The sequence below is a fragment of the Aspergillus fischeri genome, genomic scaffold (assembly GCF_000149645.3).
Source record: "Aspergillus fischeri NRRL 181 1099437636266 genomic scaffold, whole genome shotgun sequence".
NCBI lineage: Eukaryota > Fungi > Ascomycota > Eurotiomycetes > Eurotiales > Aspergillaceae > Aspergillus > Aspergillus fischeri.
This window is the reverse complement of record NW_001509760.1, coordinates 2,924,553-2,948,174: the sequence shown is the minus strand read 5'-3', so window position 1 is coordinate 2,948,174 and position 23,622 is coordinate 2,924,553. Positions and strand designations below refer to the sequence as shown.

Below are 23,622 nucleotides of genomic sequence, written 5' to 3'. Positions count from 1 at the left end.
AGCACTGTTGTGAAGAATGGCTGATATTTCCTTAAACGTAAGACCTGTAATTGCCTGAACGCCATAGAGATGCAATACAGCTGATAAGACGCTCATTTGTTTCGAAGGATGGAAGGAGAACAGAGATTCAAATAGGATGTCATGCCCTGCCCCTCAATATCAATACGTTTACCTCCGTCTTCTAGAACTCTGCATAGGCTCGAAAGCGTCACTGTCATCATCGATATCCTCACTGGCCACGCTAGCAGCTCTGGTGCTCCGACTAGTTTTCGATGCTGGCCTCGACGGTTCAGCAGCACGAGATCGTGTACTGGTTTGAGAGCCCACAAAATTCAGGGTCGACTGTGTTTGTCTTGCTCTGCCAGAGGTTCGACCAGTAGCCGTGCCGCTAATGGTCGCTGAAGACAGGGCCGGTGACGCCGCGCTGCGTTCCGATCGGCGCTGCCTCGTAGCTACAGAGCTTGCAGCTGGTTTCCGGGTCCTTGTTGTCGGCTGTTTGACGAACAGGGCTTGCGAGTCGTCATCGTCGTCCTCGTCCTCGTCAATGTTGGAGAGCGCTTGAGGGGCGGCATCATCTTCATCGTCATCGAGCATGACTACGTCGTCATCTTCTTCATCCGAAATTACTTGCTGTTTTCGACCTCTTGTCGTTTTAGCAGAAGTACTCTTCTTCGTTGCTGGCGCTTTACTTGTGGTACGAGATGTGGTTGTCGCTGCGGCTCGTCCACCTCGCCCACGGCCGCGACCACGAGTCGACGCAGCCTTCTGGGGTTCTGTTCCGTCTTCAGCAGCTTCCTCTTCGTTGGGATCGCCAACTTCGTTATCAGAGTGAATTAGAGCCCCTGGTTGATCCTCCCACTCGCCGTCGAATTCCGTGTCCCAGCCGTCGGGCTTCGGCTTGAACCGTTTCTTGCCCCGTGTGCTTCGTTTCTTTACTCCTCGAGAGAACATTTCTTCCATCTGTGTCCGGTATTTGTCCATGGCCTTTTGTATAGAACTCTGGGCTAGTTCCTCGTCATCCATCTCGTCGCCTTCACGATCTAGGCTCATCAAATGCTTGACCTGGCTTTCTAGGGACTCGTTGACGAACATCTCCATCGCATGCTTGTCATCCTTGTCGATGAATTGAGCCACTGCGTCTCCGAAAGAATTCTGTGGAAGGATAGTCAACGACTGGGCGGCGAGAAACTCGCGCACCAGCTGCTCCACCTTGACTGTGTCCAAAGTGGACAGCTGAGACATGGCGGCTTCATTGACTTCGTCGTCCTTCTTGCGTGTCGTGGTATTCTTCTTCTTCCGATAGAATTGCACCACGTCGTTCACGTTGGCGACCTTTCCCACAAACCGGTTGGAAAAGCGCTGAGGGTTCTCACAGTCATAGCTGCCTCCTTCTGGCGTGGATGTCTCAACACGGAGCCTCACTAGCGGTAATGGAACTTCGCGCTCCTCATCTTCATCTGCCTCATCTTGCATTTCCAGCCACTCGGCTTTGGCTTCCTCGATTAGTTCTTCAACGATTGAGATCAGGAAGCGCGTAACTTCAGTTCTGTTGTTCTCTTTACGCGCCAACTTCTGCGCGCCTTTTTCTTCTGACAGGACAATCTCTTTCATTGCAAACGGACGTACTGTCTTCAGGCGGATTGGCTCACATTTGAACTCCCGACCAGTGATGCTAAGAATCGCCACGTGCTTTGGAACCGCTTCGCCAGGAACAAGCGACGTCGCTACCGACGATCCAGGCTGCATGACATGAAATTTCGTTTCCGGATTGAGTTTTGGATTGATTAAGCATTCGTGTTCGTGGCCCCAGATGACCAGGTCGAGGAACTCTGGGAGGAAATTCTCTGGAAGATAACCAGTCTCGGTATATGCGTGATGGTTCTGATGGACGCACATCAAGTTGAACCAATCGTTCTTTTGAATGGAAGGCTGATAGAACTTCACTTTACCGTCTCGGAATGTTCTGAAAAGCCTCTCATCCCGTACATTACTCATACCGTACAAAGCTAACTTTGTACGTCCTTTCTGTAACAACACTGGCTTGATATGGATGTTATCGGACTCCGGTGTTCTACCGTAGTAATTTAACAGCCCGGATACCTGGAGTAGATCCAAGGCTGCCAGATGACCCTCGCCTGACGGATCGTCGTGATTTCCGTGGATTGAGAAAATCGGAATGGCAACATTGATGTCCAAATCTTCGTAATTGACGTGGTTGAAGGCCCCTTGAAAGTTCTCACTCGCATCACTGAGCATCTCCAACTCACAAGGCTTGTCACCCAAGCAGTTCATTCGGATAGATCGCATGACCTGATACATGGATTTTCGGGACGGCTTGTTCTCATGGAAAAGATCGCCAGCAAGGAGTACCATGTCCACGTCTCGCTCTTTGGCCAGACACATCACCTCATGGAAGCTCTTCCAGCTGTCATCGCCCCTTATCGGATCTCGCTCGTTGTAACCGACATGGTTGTCGGTCGATACAAGGATGCGGATTGTTTCCGCGTCTATGCGAATCAGCTTATGGAGCTGGAATGGCTTTTATAAATCGCTGCTTACCACTGATGCCAGGCATATTCGAATCTGAGTGCTAATCTCACATGCATGCAGGAATGGAGGAGTAACTGTGGACTTTTCAAAGGACCAGAGAGCAACAAGAGCTTAAATGTGAACTACGGAGGACAGTTGCTTAGATGCCTGGAGAGTGCTGCCTGCAGACAACAAACACAGCCAATCTTTTTTGATGCGAATTCATGAAAGGCTTGCCATCTCAGTCTGATTAATATAATCGACCTAAGAGCACATAATTTTGTCCACCGAATATTATCCTTGAAATTCTCATGCTGTTATTGCGGTCCAAAAAGCAATTTGCCTCCAAGGCGCGACCGCGTCACGTGTCTCGGGACGCGAAAGTCTGCCCCCGCCATCGACCATCCGAATCTTGAATCTTGACTCATTCCTTGATTTTCCCTCCAACCCTCCATTTGAGTTCTATCTCAGGAATCATTTCTGCCGCATTCCCTTCGTCGCTCCCCTCTAACCATCATCCCGGCTGATCCAGGATATTCCGCTGGTTCAGTCGCCTACATTGTCCCTCCAACCTTTCCAGACCTTTTTATGCAATCAGAGCCATCTGCAGTTCTCCAATCGAGTTCCCCAGCAGAATCGCCATCCGGAGACGCTTTCAACCCCACCCAGCATGGACATGATCTTTGCGGAGAGAATCATCGGGACTCCGGTCTTCCTCATGAGGGAGTCGGAGACCCTAACACTGGCCTCGAGGACGACAGCCTCTCGTCCTTGAACACGATGAGTTCCGATCCGCTCCTTCACTCATCGCCGGCTGTCAGCGGTGCCAGTCAATACAGGAACGCCATCCCGCAGTCTCCCAGCAAGCAAGCAGATTTTCGCTCCAAGAGAGCAAATTTCAATGCTCAGCAGCGCATATCTCTGGGAGCCTTACCCAATGGTACGTCATCATTGTTCTAGTTCAGTGATTAGCGATCAACGAGCTAACGATTGGAACGCGCAGAGGTCCTGACTCACATTCTCTCTCATCTGCCACCGCCATCATTATCGTCCATCTCACTTGTGTCCCGCCGCTTTTATAGTTTGGTCACGACCCCTCATGCCTGGAGAATCGCATTCTCCCGGTACTTCCCGGGTCCGTACACTGTGGAAAATGGCGCTCGTCTCTCTGCAGCGGACGGTTCGGATAACGTGGCTTCAAATAAGCGGTACTTCTCGAGACTGACTGCGCTAGCTTCGTGGAGAAGCGAGTACATTCTGAGGACCCGCTTGTTAAGATCGCTTTCAAGGGGCAAGCCAGCTCAATTCGAACCTTCCAAGAAACATGGTACGGTTCGAGCTGCCAATGTACGTAATGGCAGCGCTGTAGCCACCTACACTTCACAGCTTATGTACCCCGTCAGTCATCTCGGTGCTTCTTTCGGTGCAGAAGATGCCAAGAAGGAGCCGCATTTTATTCATGGTGCGTCGGAGCAGGGAATTGCATCTGCTAGCGACCCTTCGACGGTCAAAGTCGGTACATGGGGCCTGTCCGATCATCAAATGTTCCGGCATTTCGCGGACTTGTTCCCTGGCGATACCGAATATGGCCTTGGATCCGGCGACCTTGTTGGGCAGCCCAACTGTATGGACGTCAGTCAGCCATATGGCATGGTCTATGGCGAAGGTTGTCCGCAAGGCCGCAGTTACTTCATCTCGACTACGGAGCAGCGCGGCCGTTTCCTTGGGCTCGTGGAATCAAGTTCCCAACCACAACAGGGCGTCCCTGCGCTCAACCCGGCGACAACTTCAATCACTGCGGTCTGGATCGCCAAGTCCGCGCACATCCTTAAGATGACGGGAGGCTTGGTTGGGATGCTATCTGGGTCATCTGTCGGTATCCTTACGGCCTATGCGCTCGGACCTCATCCTACTTATGAGAAGCGGTTTGAGAGAGGCCAGGTCACGGCTAAATGGGCTATCTGCCCCGGAGTCCCCATCATTGGTATCGCTGTTGATGACAACTATTCCAAGAAACGCTCCTCTCGTGGCAGGATATGGGCAACGGTTCTTAATGCTCTCGGAGAAGTGTTCTACCTAACAGAAATACCTCGACAACCCGATATTGCAGCAAAGTTGAGCGCGGAGGAAATTGATCGGCTTGCTTGGAAAACTGGTAGAAGTGTTCGATGGGAGCTCATAGAATTGAGCAAGCGGACTGCACGACCAGACCCGTTCAACAGGGACCCTGTCGATGGAAGCTACAGCCCTAGGTCGTCGTCGGACTCGATGAAGTTGGATGAACAACAGATAGCGGCTGAAACCAAGGAGATTGAGCGTTTTCTGAAATTCAGACCCAAGCATTTCCGAAAGGTTTGCGAGGGCTGGGATATGAGACGCGATCTAAAAGTCGACTTTGCTGGTGATGACGGCCTTGGCGCTGGTGAATCAATCATGGTTATTGCTCGAGGCGCTGGTGAAGGTGAAAAAGCCTCGATTCGCAGGTTCACCAGAACAATGTTGAAGTCCGATCTGCCAGCGGCTTCTGGAACCCTTCCTCATATCACTGGTGATGTTACATCTCGATCTCTTTTTGGTGGGCCTAGCCATACACCTATCCCATCCTCCGCTTCGGACGCGAGTAGTCTGCCTCCATCCAGAACTTCCAGTTACCTTAATGATACAGTCGTCTGCTCGGTTGCAAACACAGAATGGCGCATGTCAGACTTTGGCTTCGGCGACCGAAAGTCCGTCCGAATTACTACAAGCGCCTTGGATTCTTCCACTTATGCCGTCCTGACGGCTGACGAGGATCCACTACTCGGGATGTCTGGTGGCTCGGGCTTCTCTTCGGCCATGTCGTCACCACTGCCGCACATGAAGCAGTCGTCCTCGAACCCTGAAGTTCCTGGAAGTCGAGGACGATACCTCGCTGTTGGTACCGCCACAGGTCTGGTGTTCGTATGGGATATACGGGCGCCGTCGGCCAAGAGTACCGATATTATCAACTCCGTGTCGCCACTCAGGATCATCCAAACCGACTCACCACAGGTGTCATGTGTTGCCCTGACATCCTTATATTTGGTGCACGGTGGTAACGACGGACTTGTGCAAGCATGGGATCCTCTTGCGTCTACCACACGGCCTATTCGGACAATCAACTCACGATTTTCTTCCAGAGCTCGTCGCCGCTTAGTGCAAGCAGAAGCCTCCATGCATGGAGTTGGCAATAACTTCTTTGCATGTGGAGCCATATGCCTTGATCCAGATCCGACTGTGCTGAGAGGCATGGTCGCTCTGGGAACGCACCTGCGGTACTGGGCTTTTAGCTCCTCGGGTGCAGATCAATACAAGAGTAGTAAGCGTCGACTTCGCCGCAGCCACAGGGGTAGCAACATCACTGCTGAGGGTCAACGATTCAGCAGCAGTGGCCGTGGAGCCCTCAAGGAGTACATAGAGGACGAAAAGGTGGAAATGGAACGACAGAAAGTTGCCGAAGCGAAGGAAAGGGCGTATCTCAGCAACCGGTTTGGTATCGATCTATTGGGATCGGACATCAGCGAGGAGCAGCTTCTCGCCTACGCACAATTACTGAGCGAAGAAGCTTTCGCTAGTGAAGCTCTCAAGCGTGGTGAAGCGGTGGATAGCTCGGTGGTCAGCACCTCTCCAAGTGACACTATTGGTCGCAATGATAGTTCTGTCGCAGCAGACGACTATTCGTCCTCATCCTCTCCGTGCCAGGACACCGTCGATGATGATCTTGCACCTGATATTGCTGAAGCTATCCGCCTGAGCTTGCTCGACGAAGGAGCTTCCCAAGAAAAGTCTCCTTTTTCCGTTAAGTACTCAAAGAAGTTTCAGTCGAGCTACGGTGACATCTCACCATGCGAATTGGCTGGTGCTGAAAGCAGTCGCCAGCAAGAGCTTGACGATCTGGAGCTTGCCATACAGTTGAGTCTTGCGGAGAGCCAGAGTGCTGGGCAAACGGAGAGACAGCAGGACAAGGAATATCCTTCGCTGAGTACATTCTTACCGGCCTCTGACAAGGGCAAAGGCAAAGGAAGAGCTCTGTAGATGAACATGCTTTTGTTGTTTTGTTTTCTGACTTGATTCAGAGTTCATTTTACGTTCAATCAATAGACCTTACTAATCCTTTACTTGACTAAATCATCTTGAGCATTTTCTCCATGCCCTATCAACAGTTATACATTCGGCTGTATTCAAATTCATATAATCACCCGAAAGATCACATCGAGCATAATGTCAATCTGACCTTCCTTTCTCTACACAAGTATTTTCTAGCAAATATCGAATTCATGAAATTTCCATATCAGGTAACAAAGCGTCTAGCGACAAGAATAAAGCCAAGTCTTATAAGCAAACTATATCAGAGCTTGATCTATATGTTCTGCACAAGAATATACTGTGTTTGAAAGCCCCAAGCAGCGGCGAGGTTACAGGACCGCCTGGACGAAGACAAAAATGTTCTCAAATATTTAGCGGAAGAATACAAACCAGGAGACAAGAATATTAATCGATTACAGCATGAAGAACGCCATGAACGAGGCCGCAGACAGGAGGCCAACGAAGGGCACGGAAATCGTGCCCGCGGCACCCTCCTTGTCAGAGCCGGAAGACGAGCTGCTGCCGGAGCCGGAAGAGCCAGAAGTAGAGCCGGAGCTGTGAGCACCGGGGGTATTGGACTCGCCGCTAGCCAGGATATTCAGCTTGATGCCGGTGATCTCCTCGCCGTTGGCGTTGTAGATCTTCTGCTTGATGTCGGTACTCTTAACCTCGACGAGCTTGCCGGTGTTAGCGTCGGAGAGGCCTTTGTCGATCATAGTCTGGACCTTGGAGGGTCTCTTGGGCAGATCGAAGGAGTCGGTGAAAGTGGAGTTGGTGATGAGGGAGGAGTCGCACTTGGGGGGCTTGGCGGAGGTCTGGGTTGTGTTGGAGGCTTGGATGCGGGTCATGTCGAGCTTGTTGTACTGCGCCATGAGGTTATCATAGTCGACGAGGAGCGAGACGGTGCCGTTGTCGTTGATCTGGACGAGACCGTAGTCGTTCTCCTCCTGGGTGTATTCGTAGACGAGACCGCCGGAGAAGGACTGGGTCATTTCCTGGCCGTAGAGGGCCCCCACTTCGGTGAAGTAACGGGGCTGGACTTCGTTGCAGCCGTACTCGGAGAAGAAGACGGGGATAGAGGCGTCGGCGAAGTCCTTGGTGAGGACATCGTAGCCGCTCTTGGTGTAGGACGAGTTGCCGCACCACGAGTAGGAGTTGAGGCCGAAGAAGTCCGATTGGGAATTGGCGTCGTCAGCGCACATGAAGTAGTTGAGGGTGTCCAGGAGGATGGGACGGATATCGGCAGCAGAGTAGCCAACAGGAATGCTGCGGTTAAGGTTCTTTGCGATGTAATCCTTCATGTCACGCTGAATTGCCTACGAAAGTGTCAGCGGACAGGCAATCGTAAGTTGTTGGGATGGATGACATACCCGGACGTAAGTGGGAACGTGCTTGACACTCTGCTCGTTGATGACCTCGTTTCCGGCGAAGAAGGCCAGGGTGTTGGGGAAGTTCTTGAACGCTTCGACGACACCAAAGACCTGCTGGAAATAGACATCGTTGTAGGTGCTTTCAGGGTCGGTTCTGTCGAGGTATCCGCCATACAGAGGCGAGTTGACATCCAGGATCATGTAGATACCAGCTGCGTTGAAGATGGATGCGCACTCGTCGTGGTTGAGACTCGGCGACAAGTTGTAGATACGGATGGTGTTAACCTGTTTTCGCATAAGTAAAGCACTAAAATTTGCTCAGGAAAACAGTGAATCTTACGCCCAAACGCTGCATGAGAGCGGCGTCCCGCAAGCATGCATCAGGATCGCTGAGAGGGTCTTTGTCCTTGGTGAAGCCAGAGGAACCGCCGGGCTGGTAGCTGTTGGAAAGGAGAACGGACAATCAACAATTCCGCCTTCAAATGGTCGAGCATCGCAGAGAGTAAATTCTTACTCGACACCCAAGATCTGGAACCGAGCACCGGTTTCACTGTTCACAAAGTCCTTTCCCTTGACCTCAATGGGAACGACGGCGCTGGCAGTGGTCGCGAGAGCGCAGACTGCCGTGAAAAGTCGAACGTAAGTCTGCGAATCATTCTCAGTATATCAACCAAGAGATCAAACAGCGCAAGAACGATATAATGAGACTATTGGAAATTTATGTGTGACGAACCGGAAGCATGTTTGAACGTGGTAGAATAATATTGACCCGATGTGGATTAGGTGCTGAACGATTGGATGGACCCTTTTACAGGGAGTGCCGGAGCAAAAAGAGGGGCTTAGTTAAAGGGTTCAAGGGTCTTCAAAAGAATGACTGAAGTTAGGGAGGCGTGTAAACAGAACAGAAGGAAGAGATCGTGGCGATTGAAAGATATAACCAACGCGACAAGGAGAAAGGATTCGAGAACGAAGGAACAGAAGGGAAAAAGGGAGTAGTAAGGGGAAGAGGACTGAGCAAGATCTTCATTTGGGAAACAGATAGGGCCAAGAGTAATTATCAGCGCCCAGGAGTGAAATTAGACGATTTATCAAGGCTAAAAGCTGGGCACGAATGGCACAATGAAGGACAGTGGAGCATCGTGAGAGTGAAACAGTGCAGCCAAGCGGCGCTAACAGTAGTCCGGCGCATCCACTGCGCCAGCGTCTCACTTCAAGGGTCAGACTGGGTTACAGAGACTGGGATTGGGCCTTTCCATGATCCTAAAGAGTCAGACACCATACAAATTCGTCTTGGATGTTCTTAGGTCGTCCTCTGTAGAATCTGGCTGCATTCATTCGAATGAGTTACAACCTCAAAGACAAAACAACAGCTAACCGAATTTTGCTTTTTCTTCAAAGACCGTCTTTTTCACCCTGCTAGAACTACTGATCCTTCTAAAATACAACCCAAAGCAGACCCATCGTAACGGAGGATTCGGAGACAGAGGAACTACCGGGGCTCAGCCACCCAGCGAAATGTGGTGTCTGGCCAGGGCCGGGGCCAAGGAGACCGATGATAGGCGAAAGGGGAGAAATACACATAAATAGAACGAAAAGTCATGGCGCCGAGAAATACCAAGATGGTCCGCCACATCGGCGACCAAGACACAATGCAAATGTACAGGGGGTGGATGAAGAAAGGTCACAAGTAGTGGAGATTGTTGCGAGCGCCACGTGAGAGAGGTATTTGATGACTGGAGAATCAGATAGGTCAGTCTAGAGAAGTGACCAGGCCGCGGCCCAGCGTGGACCGGAAGCTCAAGAAACAAAGGCCAAGACTCCTATTGCGGGAAAAGGCGAAATGACGGAGACGCGGAGGGTAAAGTACTGTGGAGGGCTGCTTTCTTATGACATTTATTCGACGCCGTGATTGTCAGCACTGCCACCCTCGCCAGTGAAAGAACCCAATTTGAGACCGGCGTCCATGGCGACCATTTCGGCCAAGATCTCCAACACATCCTTAGGGACGGTCTTGTCATATATCGAGATCAGGTCCTTGGGCTGAGGGTAGACCTTGAGAGCCTTGTAGAAGCATAGGGCAGCTTCAATCTGGTCGGAGCCTATATGCGAAGGTGTGTGAGCGGACTTCGTGTTGTTGACCCTGATGACTTGAGATGTTGATCATACCTTCGGCACACAGAGACTCTCCGCGAGCAACTTGACCCATGAAATAGGCCTCCTTCTCTTCCAAGTCCGTTGGGAAACCTTCATCCTTGGCCTGCTGAACAGCCTTCTTGATGGCTTCCCGCTGCATAGCACCCTGGGCTTCTGCTTCCTCCTTCACAGCACGCGCAAGTCGACGGTTGTTTCTCTTCAAGCTTCTGCGGAACTCCGGATCGGTCTGTCTCTTGTGGTCAAAGTATACGGCGTAGGCTAGCGGATGAGTCAACTTTGATCGGAATAGATGCGGTCGATGGATTTCCTCGGCACTTACCCAAGAGGCCAGTCAAGATGGTGCCGGCAGAAGCGGCCACCAAAGTTGAGGTCTTCATGTTGGTGCGGAGAGAGGAGGGTTTTAATTAAATTTAAAAGGATAGAATACAATCGGAGAAGTAAAAAGAGAATTAAGCAACCTCTCGTAGTTCCAACAAGGGATGGCAAGGTATTCCCTTTGACGACTGGAAGTTTTGGTGACGCCCGTCTTGAGCTTGTAACCGGGCAGCCGCGATAATTTTGAAGCGCGGGATCATTGTTGTTCCAGCTCGGGGTTTCTGTCCCGCTTGAGCGCCCAACGGGACAGCTACCTATGACAATCAGCTCGTCATGTTGCAAAGCTTGCGCTTTTCCTCAGTTTTTTCATAGCTTATTATCTAATCGATCTGACCGCGTACTGAACGTTTCAGTCCGCGAATATGGAGAGTCGCGGGTTGACCCTCCGAAGTAGAACGCGCCGTGCTCGTCCTCAAATCAGTGCTCCAAAGCCCATATCCGGACCGCTTCCACCTAACAACAAGAGTACCGATTCGGGCCAGGGAAACAATATCTCTCAGTCAGTGTCTCGTGAGCGAATCCCTACGAATGGCGCGACCTCAGATCTAGTAAAACGGAGATACTCGACGCGATTCAATCAAGCTCCGGAATTCGATGCCAGCGCCCCCCCTGTCCCTGGTCTCCCTGCGGCGGCAAGCAACTATGGCGGATTGGGTCCTCCGGAAGCCAGCAAAAAGCCGTCGTCGGACTCCTCCGGGCCGCCGCAAGTTGATTTGAATGCATTGAGGGATCCAAGTTTGCCGGTAGACAGATGTGAGTCGCTGTGAAGCTTAGCTACCGTTCTGGGCAGAACTCATGTAGGCTAATCCGGCATGCCAACTTGTAGATGTAGCAAACCTGCTCGCCAATGCTACGGAAGAAGAAATCGAAGAGTATCAAAACAATCTACGGAAAGTGAGAAACAGAACGTCCACCGACCTTCAGCAGAATGTGTACCAGAATCGCACCCAGTTCATCAAGATCAGTAAGGAGGCGGAGAAGCTCAAAGGCGAGATGCGGACGCTTCGAACTCTGATGGCGGAACTCACCACTGCTCTGGGCCAGACAGCTATTGGAAATGCGCCCAATCCTATGTCACCGACGGCGGATGACTGGGTACCGAAGCGCAACGCGAATCGCAGTTCAGTAGCCAATCTCGAAAGCATGTGGAATGTCCAGCTTCAAACACTATGGAAGACGGTGGAAGGATCGCAAAAGTTCTTGCCTGTAGCTCCAGGCCGGCATATTGTGATGGAGACAGGGCAGTGGGTCGAGCTGGACTCGGCCACGTGGAAGCCTAGGCGCCCTGTTCACATCGTGCTTCTGAGCGACCATCTATTGGTGGCTGCGAAAAAGCGAAAGCGGGTTGACCAAAGCAACCCCAACCATCGAGGGCCGGTTCCGACGAAACTTGTTGCCGAGGAGTGTTGGCCGCTGCAAGATGTTGACATGATTGACCTCGGGGCCAACATGGGCACTGGGGCAGCCCGGGAAGAGGCCGAAGAGCGGGGCATTGCAAACGCAATCAATGTCCGAGTAGGCTCAAAGACTTTCACGTATCGTCACGACAAGCGGGATAGTTCCGACAAGGGCGAGCTTCTTGCGACTTTTCGAAAAGCGGTGGAGGACCTTCGGCGAACACTGCGGTCCGAGTCAGACACGGCGACTAAGCCCACTGATGGATTTGGCTATGCAGGCGTCAGACATTCCGTTTCTCAAAAGTCGGATCTCAATGCTTCAGACGCTTCCCGCGACAAGCCCGAAGTTCGCATTGATGTTGATGGAAAGCAGCAGAATCTTCGATGGGTGGATGGGCAAGTGGATGAACTCGACATCGATATCGCCCTTCAACGTTTCGAAGAAGCAGTTTCTGGCATTGAGCGGCTTAGGAAATTAGCCAGGGGCTTGAAGGGGAACTCAGTTGCGCAGCAGATCATCAACAGCAAGGTCAATGAACGCGCGGCAAAGCTGGCCAGTGTCTTATCACGAGCATTGGCTGACACTCATTCGTTCTTGAATGCCACCAAGACCAACGTTACCTGGCTCACTCGTCTAGGTTTTGAGGATCAGGCTCGGGAGGCTTACTTGAAAGCTCGATCCGATGTGATCTCCAAACGGGTCCGGTAAGTCTTTATCGCCAAGGCCCCAAGCTTGAATTTAGGACTAATGGAGAGGGATATAGGGCATGTGTCTTCGAGGGTGATCTCCCCCTCTATATATTCCAGGTTTCCTACGTCTATTTCACCTTGATCAAGAACACAATCAACATCTACCAGCAATGCTTCCCGGCTGTTATGACAAGTGCCTGCATCAAGTGGGCCAAACACCACTTGGACGGATTCAATGCCCTTCTCACCCGGCAGCTCAGCAGCGTACAGCGAGGCACGACTGTCTGGCAGAAATGCATCGATATTGTACACGAGCATGCCGACTCCTTGGCCGAAGTCGGTGTAGACTTCGCCGACCTTGTTGCCAAGGGTTTGGATCTGCATGATGATGGTGGCGAGAAGCCACAAATGACTCGGTCGGAGTCTCTCATTTCGGGGCTGGCAGATGCTGCACGGGACCATGCTTTTTGATAAGAGTATCCGGAGTTCAAGCTATTAGCGATTCTTTTCTGCGAGCTGCGCTCTGGGTATTTTCATTTAAATTTCGATCAGACTTAAACATGAGTAATAATTCATGTCTGCAAAACCAAGATTCTTAAATCATTCCGCAAATTCAGGAAACCGTTGGAAGAAACTTCTATCTATTCCCCATTACCTTCGGTAGCTGCAATACCGATCAAAAAGCGAGTTCACCGGGTATTTGCTGGGTGCTCTGACCGTAGCTGAATGTGTTATAGGACCAATAGGAACTATACTACACTGGATTCCCGGCTAGGATCTCTCATACGTTTGGCCTGATTAATGAGCATTAAGCCCCCTCGCGCCTGAAGATTCTAGACTGTCCAAGGTCGACCCGCTCCTTGTATCTAGCTTATGATCGGGGCTGTCAATGCATTCAGATTGGTCTGGGGAATGGGGATAGACACCGTTTGGTCCGAGTCAAGTACGTACCTAGTGTGGTCAAAGGTAGCCCGCGTTTAAGGAATCTCTGGTTGGCTCAGGGAGAATAGGAATTTCGTGGGAAGATGGACTCATCTGTAGCATGATCCAGCAAGACACTATCAGTGCTTCGGAAGATAGACTAGAAATGGGCGGTGGGAAGCTGTAAATATTGATTGTTGGCAAACAGAGTAGGTACTATTTGAACCAGTGCTTTTGTACACAGAGGGCCTGAGTTAGGATTTCGCTAGATGTAGAGAACTAATGTACATGTGAGGTATGCTCTATAGACTATGTCTATGTCTATCATCACTAGTCAATGCGTTTTATATCGTGTACCATTCATAGATATTCTCGTCATGGCGCCCATTCTTAGCGGAATATTTTTTCTGCTGTACTGGCTTGGCTGCTTTATCGAACGCCGACGGAGGAGACCATGCCAGATCCCAAATCTCGGGGTCACTCATAACACTGCCCCGTTGTAGAACCCCAAACCGGAAGTCAAGTGGCTCGCCTCCGTCGCCGGGATCGGACGGAAGACGCATATAGTACCGGACGCTGTCAGGAATTTCCTCCTTAACGTGGCTAATCATGATGAGAGCCTGGTCCTCGGATAGGCCTCGGTGCCGTACTTCACTAGGCTTGACGTTGGAGCCCTTGAGCCACGTAGCCTCTGTGCTTGCTGCGCGCCTCGTGATGGAGGTTTTGAGATTGCCGCGCATCTCACCGGCCTCGAGGAAGTGGATACACTTGTCTCTGAGGGACGCAGACATGTTGGAGAAAGGCTCGTCAAGGATAATGATGTCGGGCTTGTGGATCAATGCACGAATGAAGAGCACGAGGCGTTGCTGGGCAGTGCTGAGTTCTCCGAACTGTACAGAGTCGGCATACTCGACATCATAGTCTGTCGGCACGAAATCGCGATTCTTGGTAGTTTTGAGTTGTCCGATATTGGGGAATAAGTCCATCGCGCGGTAATTCACACCAGGTGGTTTCTGTTGAGATGTGACGGCTGCATCTGGGTCTAATTCGGCTTTGAAGAACCTCAGCGCTGCACTTACGTCCAAGTCTCGTTCGTGATCCAAAGTCGGCTTGGCAAGGAATGTTTCGGCAAAGGCAGACTCGACGGCCTGGCGAATGCTAAGTTGCCGGGGAAAGAAAGCATGAATTTCGGGAGACGAGTGACCAAGGCGCGATTGAAGCTCAAAGATCGAAATGCCCGGCTTGCCCGCCTCGGGCAAACGCGAGCGCCCAAAGACCTTGATCGGCAAAGCGTAGGTTTGTGGATGGTCCGATGTAATCAAGGATAATAATGTGGTTTTCCCTGAACCATTGGCCCCAAGTACCACCCAACGCTGGCCGCGACGAACGGTCCAATGCAGTCCCTCCTTTTTCTGATCGCTGACCGTTTGCTCCCATCCGCCAAGGACGACCTTGTCGCCGTATTGCACACGAACACCTTCCATCTCGATCAGCGGCTCTCCCCCACGAGTAGTCACTGCAGTGTTTTGACCCGAGCTAGTTTCGATAAGATTGAGATCCCAGAGCAGTTGTTGATCCAGAAAGCCCGACTCCATATCCTTTCGAGCGTCCTGCAGTATCTTTTGTTCCTCTTCACTGAGTGTTGGGGACCTCCTGCCCTTCTTTGTAAGATGCTTCCAGACGCGCTTGACTTTGTCCGCTTCCGACCTTGTGCCCTGGAACAGGATCTGGTTGGAATTCCCGAGAAGAAGGATGTGAGTGATCCAATCCGGAAGATTGTCCTGCGGCCTCAAGGCGAGGATCAATCTTGGCGAGGCCTTCATTGCTAGGCGTTCGAGAAGACCGGAAATACTCCGAACTGTAGCTGGATCGAGGCCCACTAAGGGGATGTCAACACCCTTCTCATATGTTCACTTGTTATGGACAGTGACTTACTGAAAGGTTCATCAAGCAGTAACAGCTCTGGCTCAGTGAGGAGGGCCTTTGCGATCCGCGCACGCCTTGTTTGGCCATTGCTCAGATTGGCAACAGGCATGTCGAGCAGCTCGCCTAAGCGTAAGTCGGTGATAACCTGCGTCAACAACTCCTCATTTCGGATTGTTCCATCCTCCTCTCCCTCTAAGGGATTTAGGGAGGTTTGACCCCGAAGATACTGGCGAACAGTCCAGTCGGTTTCTTCCCGAAGACTCTCATACCGAGCACTCAGGTACGCGCCCCGAGTGCCACCAATTGCCTCTGAACCCTCCCCGCTGAATCCAATGTATTGAATTGCATTCCCCACAAACCGTAACCGAGGATCTTTGGCCGTGATCTCGTCCGTGAGAAGGAAAGGATAACTGCGAGCGGTGGGCGGGAGACAGATGTACTGGCCGCGGAGGATATCAAGCAGCTGGGTTCTTCCCAACGAACCGATCACAGCCCAATGTTGTAGACTTTCCTTGCCCTCGGTAGGAGAAGGAGTTGGCTTCGAAGGTAGGACGAAATTTAAGTTTTGGAAGAGAGGGCGGTTACGGCCTTTGACCGCATCGTCGGAAGTAGGATAGTTTTCGTAAAAAGTTCCATCTTGGATGCGAATTAGCGGAGGTGCCAAGGAGGAGCCATGGCGAGCAATGCGGATAAAACTCGACCGTCTGAAGTGGCAGGAGCGCGATATTGATCGTCTGAGCAGCATATTCCTCAAATTGTTGTCGCTCCCTCAAGGAGCCGTCGCATTCGGCTTGAATGACGATGACTGCTGATCTCCGAGTTCGCTCGTGGTCGGCCTTAACTCCGAGGCTGCAATCCCCGAGCCTGGGCACGTGATCACTCTCAAGTATGCGGAAGTACCAGAGGTATTTGACGGCAAACAGAAAACAATGCAAATCAACAAACAAATCAAAAAGAATTCGAGTGCGCAATCGGAGGCGACTTGATAGCACTATGGACTTGAGAAAGATTGGACACCTACACCTTACGCATGCATGTGAAATAATGGCAGAATAGGACGACTTTCCTCGACTGCGACTATTCCGATCTTCCTGATACCGAGGCCAAATGATAAAACCGGTAGTTACCAAAAACTTTCTAGCTCAGCAATCCTTGCCAACATGCTGTAATGTACAATTTTGCACTGTTTGAGATGTCTTTATCCATTTCAGCCCCGTCCGACATACCCATCTCTCTCTCGCTGGATGACGACCGAACTCCGATAAGCGTCGGCTAAGATCAACTCCCCTCACTTGATATTCAATGCACGTACGGACGTACGGACGTACGGAGTGGGTGACTGGGAAAGCGATCTTCGGAATTCCCGAATGTCCCTCACCGGGTGGTACTTTCTTGAAGTTTTCCTCTCTTGAATCCCCTGAATCGCGGCCTTTATCATACCCCCTCTTCGAGAGACGTAAGATAACATGACTGTTGACCCCTCCACCACCAATGGCCGGTATGTCAAGTGAAGGTCCGCCCCTCAGCTTGTTATAGATCACTATATTTGTCACTTTTTCCATCGGTCGACTCTGACTTTTATTCAAGCAGTTCGGAGTCACAAGAAGTCTCTCCATTAGATTCAATTCCCTCACTCCCCTTATTTCTCGAGGCACAGAAAGTCTCGCAGCACAATGCGGGGAAAGTTGCAGTGATAGACGCGGCCAAGGGGGAGCAATTCAGCTACACGCAGCTGTTAGTGGATACGGCAGCGTTGAAAAAGATCATTCTCGAGGAATTGAGGCTGAAAGATCTGGAAGAAAGACGCATCGCCTTCCTGGTCTCGAATGGATACGATTATGTTGTCACCCAGTGGGCTATCTGGGCTGCTGGCGGCGTTTGTGTGCCCCTCTGTACGTTTTGTAACCGTTGACTGTCGTAAGACTACTAATATCAAGTGCCAATCAAAGGTACAACCCACCCGGTCAAGGAATTACTTTACACCATAGACGACTCTGACCCATCCTTGGTCATTCTGCACCCTGCATTCGACAGGTTCAAGGAGCCGCTACGTGAGTCAATAGCCAAGGATGTACCATTCATGATTCTCCAGTCTTTCCATGCGAAAAACGATCTCTCATCGTATTCTCTGCCTACGTTCAGCCCTGTCTCCTCCCTGGATCGAAGGGCGCTGATGATCTATACATCTGGTACCACCTCAAAACCCAAAGGTTGCGTCACCACACACAAGAACATCACTTTCCAAGCGAGATGTCTCGTTGAAGCGTGGAAGTACAGCCCGTCTGACCACCTCATCCATGTCCTACCGCTTCATCACGTCCATGGGATCATCAACGGCCTAACAGCTAGTTTCCTCAGCGGAGCTACGGTCGAGATGCACCCGAAATTCGACCCGCAAGTCATATGGAGCCGGTGGCAGGATCAGGGCTCCTCCACGATGTTCATGGCAGTTCCGACGATATACTCTCGATTGATCGATTACTTCGAGGCCAACATACGCGGCACAGACAAGGAAGCCGCCGCGCGAAGTGGCGCCAACGCCTTGAGGCTCGTCGTAAGCGGTTCCGCGGCGCTCCCTACCCCTATCAAGACCAAGTTCGCCGCAATCACAGGCCAGATCCTTCTGGAGCGATACGGCATGACCGAGATCGGCATGGCGCTCAGTTGTGGGCTGGACGTCGACAAGCGCATAGACGGCAGCGTCGGCTGGCCTCTGCCTGGCGTACAGGTTCGGCTGGCCGACAAGGAAACGGGCGCAATCATCGAAACAGCGAACGAGGACGGCATGATCGAGATCAAAGGGGATAACGTCTTCCTCGAATACTGGCAACAGCCCGACGCGACAGCCAGGGAGTTCACTGCAGACGGATGGTACAAGACGGGGGATGTCGCACGGCGCGATGATTCCGGCGCATACTTCATCCAAGGCCGGGCGTCGGTCGACCTGATCAAGTCCGGCGGGTACAAGATCTCGGCCCTAGAGGTGGAACGGAAGATGCTGGGCTTGGATGCCATTGAGGAAGTTGCGGTTGTGGGCCTGGCGGACGAGGAATGGGGCCAGCGAGTCGCTGCTGTTGTCAAGCAACGGCCTGGGGTGAGATATTTGCCTGTCTCGAGCACGTCTCTCGCAAAACATGAACTGACGGAACTGCAGACTGAGCCGCTGGACCTTCTGAGCCTTCGTGCGCAACTTAAGCAGGAGATGGCCCCTTACAAGATTCCAACGGTGCTGAAGGTCGTGGACAGCATTGAGCGCAATGCGATGGGTAAGGTGAACAAGAAGATGATCGTACAGAAATACTGGCCTGATAAGGCTTGATCTGGAATCATGACTGGACTGCACCATATAATAAGCGCCATGAGTCACAGCCTTCTATATAACTGTTCCTTGATAAAAACTGGAAGCCTCGATAGTGTCTTCACTACTCTACACTAGCTATACCCTCTCATGTACCATCTGCAAAAGAGAGTCCTGTGCGGGTGAAATGCCATAAATTATGGAGTACTATACATGGTAAATCCACAATAGAACCAGTAAGGACTGTATAATGAATATAGATGTTACAAGACAAAAGTAACCAGGCAAGTGAATCAGATCAAGGCTTGACAACACTCAAGAAAGGAAGGGTCAAGTCATTGAAGAAAGTCACAGCTCCGTCCGAAGTGGCGGTGGTAACATTGCCCTCGGAAAGGCCACATACCGACGCAAAGGAACCGTACTGCTCCCTCTTCTTGGCCACCAGCGCGGTATACTGGTCGAGCGGGCAGCTGTGTCCAGGTCCAGAGCGGCAAGATGGAACGGCTATGGACGTTAGCCTCACTGCAGGAATATTATACGCTGGCAGATGCAACGGGACAAACTTACGATAGACAGCGTCATTCAGGCGGATACGGACATTAACCGAGTTCTTGCCGTCGGATGTGCAGTTGAGACGCTCGAAGGCGATGGTCCCCCGCATAGGGTTTACACGAGTGCTGACGTAGATCTACCGGCAACCGTTAGAGTTGAGTTTGGTAAGGGAAAGGCTAGCATACCCTTTTCTTATCCATTTTATGTGCGGCAAGGGGTTCCTGCTCGTCGAAGACGCCTAGGAGGGAGGCGAGCTCGTTGATCTGGTTGTCGTGCGTGAAGGCGACGACGAGAGGAGGGAGCTTGCTCGTGCCGGTGGTCGTGTTTGCTGTCGCCGATGGGCCGTCCTCGAGCAGGTTGACGATGCCCTGGAGGACGGGGAGCATGACGGTCATGTTCTTCCCTGCGCCGGGGCCTGAAATAGAGAGTGGATTCAGCGGCTGTTCGTCCCATCCCGTCTCTTTGTACTATTCGTATAGGGATCACTCACCCGTACCGTAGTAGTAACGAAGATCCTGACGGTATTCGTACTGAAGGATTTCGTTAGGCGTGAAGACATCGCACCAGGGGCTCCTGCTGCCGGTAATCTGGGTTTCGAAACCACAGAGGTACGGGAAAATCGAGACTTGGTCATCGGTTAGAGTGAGGTTACCAGAGATCTTCTTGTTGAGTCTTTTGGTGATGGATGGCAGATAAATCTTGTCCCACGTCGAGGCATAGGTGCCTCCGCTGGTGTCCTTGAAGTTAGGACACATGTCGGATGTCGCAAGAGAGTTGCCAGTGGCTGCTGCAACGTCCGGATTAACGACATAGATGTCGCCGTAGGTGGAGTTGGGTCCGAGGTAGCCACGAGCAAAGAGCCTGCCAAAGATTAGGAGAGTCTAGTTTTGCAGATAGAGGTTCTGTGGAATACCTAGCAGAGTCAATAGTGCGCTTATAGTCGTTCGCCCACAGCAAGAATGGCGTATTGTCTTCGTAGAATGAAGGGTACCGAAACCGAAGATCAACTCCAAGATTGTACCTATGAGCGTATCAGCATTGCTCTTCAAAAGTGATGGCTGACAGAAAATACTCACAATTCCTTGTACCCAGTAAGGGATACTTGCGCTATCTGCTGATCAGGGTTTCTCAACACCGGAGCCCAATCGGAGGTAAAGCTCAATGACCCAGAGGCTTTGAATTTCGCGGATTGGAACTAGAAACTTAGCAATTGAGCGACGCTACGATGCCGAGGGAACGTACAGAATTGTACAGCGCTTGCCACTGTGCATAGGCACCAGGATCAGGATATCTGCTGCCATGGCGGACAACGTAGATCGCCTGATCGACGGAGCATTGATCTGGAACGTCAGACGAGATCTTATTGACATTAGGTCCTGTTCAGATAAGAAGATCAGTATAAGAAAATAACATTGTTTCAGGAAAAGAACATACCAGCGAACCATGGAGAGTTAGCTCCCAGATGTTCAAGGGGCTCCAAAGCATGGACTGAGGTTGCATAGCCCAGGCTGAGAAGCCAAAGAGCCTGAAGAGTCCGTCTCATTCTCTGATTTTGTGAGTTTGAAACTCAATTGAGATAATGTAAAGAAGAGAAGATATCTGGCTGTGAGACATTTACAACAGCCTCCATGGTGCGACTCGCGGCATTTAAGATATCCAACAACATCCTCCTGGAACACAAGCGTCGAAGACGGACAAATTCGAGCCATCGCGAGCCAACTGTCTCCACCAGTTCTCTGTAGCCGAAGGTGATGTCTCGGTTGTATCGGTTGATTGTTCGACGGTGGTGAGACGAGGAAGTGCCTAGACTGCGGAGTGTTGACTCGGCAGGCCGTTCACCTACAGCAGATCCGCCACGTGCGTCGAGTGGCCGTTGAGCCAGCCAAGGCACTACACAATGCGATTAATCTATCTCCTTAGAGCATTAAATTAACTAATTTCGCGTTTCTAGGAGACAAGAGGTTACAGATACTCGAGATAACGCACTGGACGCTTGCCATGGCAATCGACCAAGATGAACCGAACCGTACACCCACTCCGAGCACGAAGGGAATGCCGTTGCCTTTAATAAGCATTCGTCAAGTCTGGAAAATCCACCGAGAGTCTCTGTCGCCCTGGAAATCGCTTCCTGCATCCCCAATATCTCCGATAATTGCAGTTATGCCCTTTGCCTCTCTCTGCTTGGCCTTATCGATGTTCTCCCGATTGAGCACAGCCCACAGGACACTAACCACAACGATATTCGCAAGGAGGTACCCTAATGCAAATCCATGGCCAACATAGTAGCGCGGACTGCTTTCAGTCCGATAGAGTTGCGTGCCCATTACAGCTCCTAAGTTCCCGATCGAGATCTGCATCGCGTTGGCTATAGCGCGTTTGGTTTGCCCGGAGACGTTGTTGGCCGGCCAAGACAGCACGATGGCCACCGAAGGGTAGATGCCGCCAGCGGCGAAGAAGACCCCAGCGTAGCATACGGACGCTCTTTTTGAAGTGAGAAGAAGGATGTATCCGATGCAGGCGAACGTGGTCGAGCCAATGATGAATGGTGCGCGGCGCCGAGTGCGTTCAGAGAGGATTGCGACGATGATTGTCAGAGTGAATCCCAAGGCATAAGGAGGAACAGTAAGCAGCTGGGCCTTGGCAGCCGAATAACCCAATTCCTTGATGATCGTGGGCTACATTCATTATCAGATAGCGACATAGTCTATGGTGTCGACGCATCTTACCATGAACAGTGATAATGTGTACAAGGGCAGAGACATCGTGTGAAAGCAGAGCCCGTACAACCAAACCTTAACATCTTTGAACGCATCAAACACTGCCGTCCAACTGAACCTTTCGTCCCGAGTGGCATCGCTATCGTTCTTCAGGCGGAATTGGATGAACGCGCGCTCCTTGTCTGTCAAGAACTCTGCAGTTGCAGGGTAATTGTAGACCCAGAAATAAGCGACGATGGACATGACAACAGTCGCCAGTCCTTCCTTCGAGCTAGTTAGCTTAAATCATCGTTTAAGAACGCTTGGTATCTCGCCGTACCAATATAAAGATCCATCTCCAGCCATTGTAACCACCAACACCACGCATATGCGCAATACCCTGCAGATGGTCAACGGGACGTCACTTTTCCTCTGGTTTGCGTTGTACGAACCCAGGCAAGAATGCCTCCAAAAGCACCAGCAAGCGATGCAGCGCTGAAGAAGAGGGCCACGCGATAGTGCTGCTCATTTCGCTTATACCACATAGAAAGATAGAAGACGACGCCCGGAAACAGTCCACTTTCGGCAATCCCCAGGGCTACAGATGTCGAAGCGCCACGCCTCAACGGACTACAAGGCCCCTTGAGACATGGGCCCCTTTCGAGTCAGCACTTCTTTTGAACGTATGCAATGTTTATCAATTTACCTGTCCGTGATGTCAGGTATCCAGCGTAATTCTGGACAACTCCAAGAAGTGTGGCAACGATGCCCCAGAGCAATGTGAGTGTGGGGAGCCATATCCGAGGCGTAGTTCTCTTTAGCACGATATTGGAAGGGACCTCGAAAGCGACGTAACCAATGAAGTAGAGTGTGAGACCTGTAAGGTACATGTTGCCCGCTTTAAAACCACACTGGTCATCAGCATCAGATCATGCGAATAATCGTGAACAACGCCACGCACTCATCCCAATATCCGTAGCCATACCCTCCAAGCGAGCGTTGCCAACTAGAAGCTTTGAATAAGCATTCGATAATTCTTTTTGGCTTGAAACGACAGATTCAAGAATCTACGTACCATTGCTTCTGTCTAAGAAGGACAGAAGATATAGTATCGTCAATGGTGGAAGCAGCCGGTAATCCAGCTTACGCAACAACGCCTTTTCATTGATATCGAATTGACCTCCTTCTAGGCTGCTCTGGGAAAGCGAATTCGATTTCATCGGTAGCGATGCAGGCTCTGATCTTGTCTTTTCCTCAACTAGAGCCATAATTTCGAGCAGCTCTACCTGGTGGGGTGTTGCTCGACAATGGGACAGTTAAGGGAGCTTTTAGGTAGAACGGTATCGCCGGGACAGGCAATAGGTGACTATTAAGAAGGTTCTGAGAGGTCATCAAGGGCCATATGACATACAGGACACAGCACACCATCGTTGTCGTAATTGCGCGATAGGGACAATGACGGACGCGGACTGGGGAAAGACGATCCCGCATAGCCATAGACAAGAAATAATAGTCCATCGAATGTCCGACCAATAATCCCGATCGACTGAGACCCCAATGTCAATAAGACATTCTTGTGAAGATATCTGATAGCCATGCTTGATGAGCAA

The 23,622-nt window shown here is 51.2% G+C and overlaps 9 protein-coding genes across 9 annotated transcripts, besides 1 other annotated feature; 3 read left to right on the top strand and 6 right to left on the bottom strand.

Moving 5' to 3' along the window:
- Positions 1-168: 168 nt before the first annotated feature.
- On the bottom strand, positions 169-2,575 carry NFIA_057100 (MRX complex nuclease subunit; the record flags this gene model as incomplete). The annotated part of the gene is made up of 2 exons (XM_001258257.1): positions 169-2,507; positions 2,560-2,575. 2 exons carry the CDS (start codon positions 2,573-2,575, stop codon positions 169-171), a joined length of 2,355 nt encoding a protein of 784 aa, XP_001258258.1.
- Positions 2,576-3,117: 542 nt separating this feature from the next.
- NFIA_057090 (F-box and WD domain protein) lies at positions 3,118-6,582 on the top strand (the record flags this gene model as incomplete). The annotated part of the gene is made up of 2 exons (XM_001258256.1): positions 3,118-3,469; positions 3,533-6,582. The coding sequence occupies 2 exons, from the start codon at positions 3,118-3,120 to the stop codon at positions 6,580-6,582; spliced, it is 3,402 nt and encodes a 1,133-aa protein (XP_001258257.1).
- Positions 6,583-7,046: 464 nt separating this feature from the next.
- gel2 (1,3-beta-glucanosyltransferase gel2) lies at positions 7,047-8,745 on the bottom strand (the record flags this gene model as incomplete). Its single annotated transcript, XM_001258255.1, has 5 exons — positions 7,047-7,949; positions 8,004-8,288; positions 8,344-8,443; positions 8,518-8,648; positions 8,737-8,745. 5 exons carry the CDS (start codon positions 8,743-8,745, stop codon positions 7,047-7,049), a joined length of 1,428 nt encoding a protein of 475 aa, XP_001258256.1.
- A 1,151-nt stretch (positions 8,746-9,896) lies between these two features.
- On the bottom strand, positions 9,897-10,534 carry NFIA_057070 (TOM complex receptor protein TOM20; the record flags this gene model as incomplete). The annotated part of the gene is made up of 3 exons (XM_001258254.1): positions 9,897-10,102; positions 10,170-10,415; positions 10,477-10,534. 3 exons carry the CDS (start codon positions 10,532-10,534, stop codon positions 9,897-9,899), a joined length of 510 nt encoding a protein of 169 aa, XP_001258255.1.
- Positions 10,535-10,894: 360 nt separating this feature from the next.
- Positions 10,895-13,090, top strand: NFIA_057060 (exocyst subunit EXO84; the record flags this gene model as incomplete). The annotated part of the gene is made up of 3 exons (XM_001258253.1): positions 10,895-11,285; positions 11,359-12,634; positions 12,694-13,090. 3 exons carry the CDS (start codon positions 10,895-10,897, stop codon positions 13,088-13,090), a joined length of 2,064 nt encoding a protein of 687 aa, XP_001258254.1.
- A 794-nt stretch (positions 13,091-13,884) lies between these two features.
- Positions 13,885-16,211, bottom strand: NFIA_057050 (putative ABC transporter; the record flags this gene model as incomplete). The annotated part of the gene is made up of 2 exons (XM_001258252.1): positions 13,885-15,419; positions 15,476-16,211. 2 exons carry the CDS (start codon positions 16,209-16,211, stop codon positions 13,885-13,887), a joined length of 2,271 nt encoding a protein of 756 aa, XP_001258253.1.
- A 562-nt stretch (positions 16,212-16,773) lies between these two features.
- Positions 16,774-16,797: a microsatellite.
- Positions 16,798-16,932: 135 nt separating this feature from the next.
- NFIA_057040 (acyl-CoA synthetase) lies at positions 16,933-18,785 on the top strand (the record flags this gene model as incomplete). Its single annotated transcript, XM_001258251.1, has 3 exons — positions 16,933-16,964; positions 17,057-17,358; positions 17,416-18,785. 3 exons carry the CDS (start codon positions 16,933-16,935, stop codon positions 18,783-18,785), a joined length of 1,704 nt encoding a protein of 567 aa, XP_001258252.1.
- Positions 18,786-19,062: 277 nt separating this feature from the next.
- On the bottom strand, positions 19,063-20,859 carry NFIA_057030 (putative histidine acid phosphatase; the record flags this gene model as incomplete). Its single annotated transcript, XM_001258250.1, has 8 exons — positions 19,063-19,286; positions 19,332-19,452; positions 19,502-19,731; positions 19,807-20,177; positions 20,230-20,337; positions 20,393-20,511; positions 20,559-20,692; positions 20,751-20,859. 8 exons carry the CDS (start codon positions 20,857-20,859, stop codon positions 19,063-19,065), a joined length of 1,416 nt encoding a protein of 471 aa, XP_001258251.1.
- A 535-nt stretch (positions 20,860-21,394) lies between these two features.
- Positions 21,395-22,902, bottom strand: NFIA_057020 (putative MFS transporter; the record flags this gene model as incomplete). Its single annotated transcript, XM_001258249.1, has 5 exons — positions 21,395-21,991; positions 22,043-22,297; positions 22,353-22,412; positions 22,465-22,610; positions 22,719-22,902. The coding sequence occupies 5 exons, from the start codon at positions 22,900-22,902 to the stop codon at positions 21,395-21,397; spliced, it is 1,242 nt and encodes a 413-aa protein (XP_001258250.1).
- Positions 22,903-23,622: the final 720 nt, after the last annotated feature.